The 5,273-nt window shown below is 43.3% G+C and overlaps 1 protein-coding gene across 1 annotated transcript; it reads left to right on the top strand.

Moving 5' to 3' along the window:
- Positions 1-3,587, top strand: LOC114801080 (phosphatidate cytidylyltransferase, mitochondrial-like). The gene is made up of 8 exons (XM_028999038.1): positions 1-349; positions 430-612; positions 717-809; positions 1,200-1,350; positions 2,050-2,195; positions 2,530-2,695; positions 3,229-3,291; positions 3,374-3,587. Exons 1-8 carry the CDS (start codon positions 212-214, stop codon positions 3,448-3,450), a joined length of 1,017 nt encoding a protein of 338 aa, XP_028854871.1. The 5' UTR covers positions 1-211; the 3' UTR covers positions 3,451-3,587.
- Positions 3,588-5,273: the final 1,686 nt, after the last annotated feature.

Raw genomic sequence — 5,273 nt, 5'->3', positions numbered from 1 at the left:
GTCCGTTTATCACGCCGGAAACCGCAGCCTCCGCTACTTCTACTGCATGCTCGCCGCAACACAGCAGCTGTCGGTGCGCCAATGTTCTCAGAGGCCGATGTTCTAGACCCGTCGCCTCGACACCACTCCCGTTTTAAAGCACACTCGTCCCGCACATTTGCAGTCGCCGCATGACTGGACAGAAGTCTCGGTGTGCGCAGGATTTCACGCCATGGCGCTCCCAGCGCTGCAAAACACGGGCGTGCTCTTCAGGAGGATCCTGGCTCAGTTCCCCCAGGACATAAGTCTGGCCTTTGCTTATGGATCCGGGGTCTTCAAGCAGTCTGGAACGAGCCAAGGTCAAATGGGAGTACGTGTGCATAATATTGATATATATATATTTTTAGGTTTGGTTTTTATTTATGTGTCCCTCCGCTGCCCTGTCCACAGAGAAACATGCTGGATTTTGTGTTTGCTGTGGACGACCCAGTCACGTGGCACACCATGAACCTGATGCAAAATCGGAAGCACTACTCTTTCCTGAAGTACCTGGGACCCAAGCAGATCAGTGCTGTTCAGAGCGACCATGGAGCGGCCGTCTACTACAACACCTTGGTGCCAGCTGATGACCGGGTGCGCTGAAGGATTGCCACATGCATGCACGCACCTCGGTGTCTGGGAGTCCCGGATGTCCTGCTTGTCCTTCTTATTTCCTTTGCTTTCCGTTGTGGTTCTAGGTGATAAAGTACGGTGTCATCAGCACAGAAGCTCTGGTTGATGACTTGCTCCACTGGAAAACTCTCTACGTTGCTGGCAGGCTGCACAAACCTGTGAGTTTTCTTGCTAACCCTCCGATAGTTAATGGCAGGTTGCCAGTATAGATTATTAATTTTTTTTTTTTTTTTTAAATCTCATTGCTTTTAAGCACGCTTATTAGTCGGCAGTGCTTCTCAGCCCAGTCCTCAGAGATACAGGGAGAGAGGAGCTGCACCAGAGGTGCGGGCAGTCTTGGAAGATGTGACAACTGGCTTGAGAACCACTCAACACATCACTGTACTGTAGTTAGAGTTGAATGCCAAGCGATGGCAGCACTTTTCTTTGTAATTTCCAACAAATCAGATTATGCAATGCACCTGAATCAGTATGTAGAAAACAGAATGAATGTTTTCTGAAATTCTCAGGCTCTCAGTGTGCGTTTTTTTTTTTTTTTGTGGCTGTAGGTTCATGTCCTTGTGCTGAGTGAGAATGCAGCACTACGTGCAGCACTGGTCGGGAACTTGAAGAGTGCCGTGACTGCTTCCTTCCTCATGCTTCCGGAGAGCTTTTCTGAAGAAGACCTCTTCATGCAGATTGCTGGACTGTCCTTCTCAGGTTATTATGATGAACCAGCGTGCTCCTATGTAGACTGGTTCAAAATTAGCTATGCTTGAAATATGAACAGAGAAAAGTCAGCTCTGCCATTTGTCACATAAGTCTGTCTAAGAAAACCCAGAAACAGTATTGTGGGAATCATCCATGTTTTTGTTTTTTTAAATATATATATATAATAATAATATAAACGTATAAACTTGTCTAATAATCTTATAAACTTGTCGGTTCGAATCCCGATCTGCCAAGGTGCCACTGAGGTGCCTCTGAGCAAAGCACCGTCCCCACGCACTGCTCCCCGGGCGCCTGTCATGGCTGCCCACTGCTCACCAAGGGTGATGGTTAAATGCAGAGGGAATATTTCATTGTGTCACCATGTGCTGTGCTTTGTATCACAATGTCAGTCACTTCACTTTCACTACACTAAAACCTCTTAGCCAATCACAGTGTGGTGCGACAACTGATGAATAAAACCTTCTCTTCTTGCAATAGAAAATGGATTGAGTGGGAAGATTTTGCAACATGGGAAGAATAATATGGCATTAATTCTTATTAAAATTAAATAAATGCTTTCGGACGTCTGTAACCTCATATAATGAGATTTGTCTACTGAGTCATGTCCAGTCATCGATTTAGTAGTTTTGTCCGATGATGAGTCTGTAGCAGCAGGCTGTGAAATGGCTTTTCTGTCTCTCTCCGAAGGGGATTTCAGGATGATGATTGGCGAGGACAGGTCCAAAGTTTCCAATATTGTCAAGGACAACATGCAGCACTTCCGCGTCCTGTACAACAACATACTGGTGGAGTGTCCGCAGGTGGTGTACAAGCCGCAACAGGGGAGGCTGGAGGTGAGGCAGCAGGGAGGAGATGGCGTCTGCACTCCCTCAGCCAGAACACTTTCTGCTCTAACTTGTTTCGCCTATTCCACTACTTTTACTGTTTAAATCAGCGGGTTATGTTGCAGAGGCCATTACCTGCACTGCTGATCACATAATCTATATTTAAGTTATTTTTATGTTTTTATACATATAATATATTTTAACAAGACATCAATATATTATTAATGTTATTACCAAAATAACGGGGCAATTAAGAAAGATTTTTCAATGGAAGCAATAGAGTCATGCTCAAAAAAAAACTCTTACAATGCAAGTTCTGCACTGATTGATGTCTTGTCTCAAGGTTGACAAAAGTCCAGAGGGCCAGTTTGCCCAGCTGATGGCTCTGCCCCGCACCCTCCAGCAGCAGATCACCCGGCTGGTGGACCCTCCGGGGAAGAACCGGGACGTGGAGGAGATCTTGCTGCAGGTGGCGCAGGACCCCGACTGTGGCACAGTCATACAGCAAGGTGATGTTGTCCCCAACCCAGACCCAGTATTCGTTGGAATTTGTTATTCATTTACTGCCTCTCATGTTTGGCATAATTAATCATTATACCCATAACTAGCACAGAAGCAGGGAATGTTCAATGTCTGCAAATTTACATTTACAGCATTTATCACATGCCCTTATCCAGAGTGACTTAGTGTAGTTACAGGGACAGTCCCGCTGGAGACACTTAGGGTTAAGTGTCTTGCTCAGGGACACAATGGTAGTAAGTGGGATTTGAACCTGGGTCTTCTGGTTCATAGGCGAGTGTGTTACACACTGGGCTACTAGCACCCTAATAAATTACATACATCATGTCTGGATGTATCCAAGATCAGCTGGTACAGTATGAGTGTAGTGTAACTTTCTCACTAAACCTGCTAACCCAGAGAGGACTGACTTGTTTTTCCATTTCAGCCTCACCCTTACATGCTCTGAACATGCTACCTTAGCCAAGAAACTGCAGAGACTGACTGTAATATTCTTTCTATTTTATTGCAATTTTCAATGCAGGAATAGCATCAATAGTGAAATCGTCCAGCATAACCCAAAGTGTCAAAGGGATCGCTACAGCCGGTACGATAAAATGCTTCTCTTTGTTCCTCATCATGTGTGTGAAGTGTTCGTGTTAAGGGAACCCTGCACTCTCTCTTTTCAGGTGTTTGGAAGACCGTGTCCTACAGTTCCAAAAAGCTGCACAAAATGTGGAAAGGCTGGAGGAGGAAGTCGTCATGATTATTTATTAGTATTTTAGAAAAGAAAATGTTTTTGACTGAAATTTAGTTCTGGACTCAACATCCCAGTGTTGGATGTGGCCTGTTTTAAATGATTTTGTTGTAAAATGCATTGTATAAAATGCATTTGTTGTAAAATTTGTGTAAAGGTGTATTTGTGCTCTGCCCTGTTGCACTGCTGATCTGCTGTTCAGCGGAGCCACGAGAGGGACGTTGTGTGCAGGTCAGGCTGTGACTGTGATCTGAGTCGTGCAACAGAACAATGATCAAAAAGAAACCAAAAAAAAAAAAAAACACTAGAATGAATCAGCTTACGCCGAAGAAAATGCATATTTCAAAACGAGGTCAGAAACAGATTTAGTTTTTGGCTAATCCCATTGCAATGCTGAGGCGTAACCTGAGGAATGTCCTGAAAAATGAGAACTGAAGCACAGCACCCAAACTGTAGAAAAGGCTTTTTCAACCCGGGTAGAGCTCTGCAGGGAAACCGAGGGCCAAGAAGCCTGCAGCCGACTGTTCAGCGCACAACACGGCTCTGTAAAGTCTTGTTGGTTAAAAAAGGGTTTATGCATTCTGCAGTTCTGACTTAAAATGAAAAGGTTCTAGGCCATTTTATTTAATAATACATGCATGCATGTATACTACTATGTTACTTGAATTATCAGTATTTAAATATTGGAATAAATTAATTTCCTTATTTTTAGTGAATAAAATATGTAGTTGAAAATAATGATGCAGTTGAACCCACTAGATATTGTACTAGTGTGAATTTGCTCCTTAAATTAGTAAAATAATTGAAAAAGGGTTTTCTGGATGAATTAAGCTTTTAAAGTGACAGACTTGGGTTAACGCCGCATTCCACTGGAACTCCGGACTGATCCTTGCTTATGAAGCTCCTCTCTACATGTATGCAGATATATTCCGTCATTACTAGACATTTTCAGCTACCAGTCATTTACAACCCGAAGAACGTCTTTTCACCCATTTAATGTCTTTTTAATGCATCGAACAATTGTTTATTATCAGAAATTAGGACAGTCCCTGGACCTGAACAGTGCATGCACACACACACACACACACATACAATACAGGCAAAAAAATGTCTTTATTTTCATGGCCATTTACGTTGGTAGATTCTCACTGAAGGCATCAAAACTATTAATGAACACATGTGGAGTTCTGTACTTAACAAAAAAAGGTGAAATAAGTGAAAGCATGTTTTATATTCTAGTTTCTTTGCTCTGATTCCTGCTTTGATCACTCTTGGTATTCTCTCGATGAGCTTCAAGAGGTCGTCACCTGAGATTTTCCAACAGTCTTGAAGGAGTTCCCAGAGGTGTTTAGCACTTGTTGGCCCCTTTGCCTTCACTCTGCGGTCCAGCTCACCCCAAACCTTCTCGACTGGGTTCAGGTCCGGTGACTGTGGAGGTTAGATCTCCACTTTTTGTTAAGTACATAACTCCACATGTGTTCATTCATAGTTTTGATGCCTTCAGTGAGAATCTACCAAGGTAAATGGACATGAAAATAAAGAAAACACATTGAATGAGAAGGTGTGTCCAAACATTTGGCCTGTACTCATATTTGTGTGTGTGTGTATTTAAATATAAAGCAGGGACTTGAATAAAAAAATTAAAAACACTCTTCAAGTCCCCGTTTCCTCATTGTGTTCTACCTGCAAGGATGTGATGCAATTCGCCCAATTAGCATAATTTATGCTGATCTCACTGGGCCGATCTGGGCCAATGGGAATCCTCCACTTTCACCACCTGCTAGGAAGAGAATTCCATCATTCCAAACATTCCTCCTCCGAGCAGGAGTTCC

The sequence above is a fragment of the Denticeps clupeoides genome, chromosome 12, assembly GCF_900700375.1.
Source record: "Denticeps clupeoides chromosome 12, fDenClu1.1, whole genome shotgun sequence".
NCBI classification, from domain to species: Eukaryota; Metazoa; Chordata; class Actinopteri; order Clupeiformes; family Denticipitidae; genus Denticeps; species Denticeps clupeoides.
This window is presented reverse-complemented; position numbering and strand designations above follow the sequence as displayed.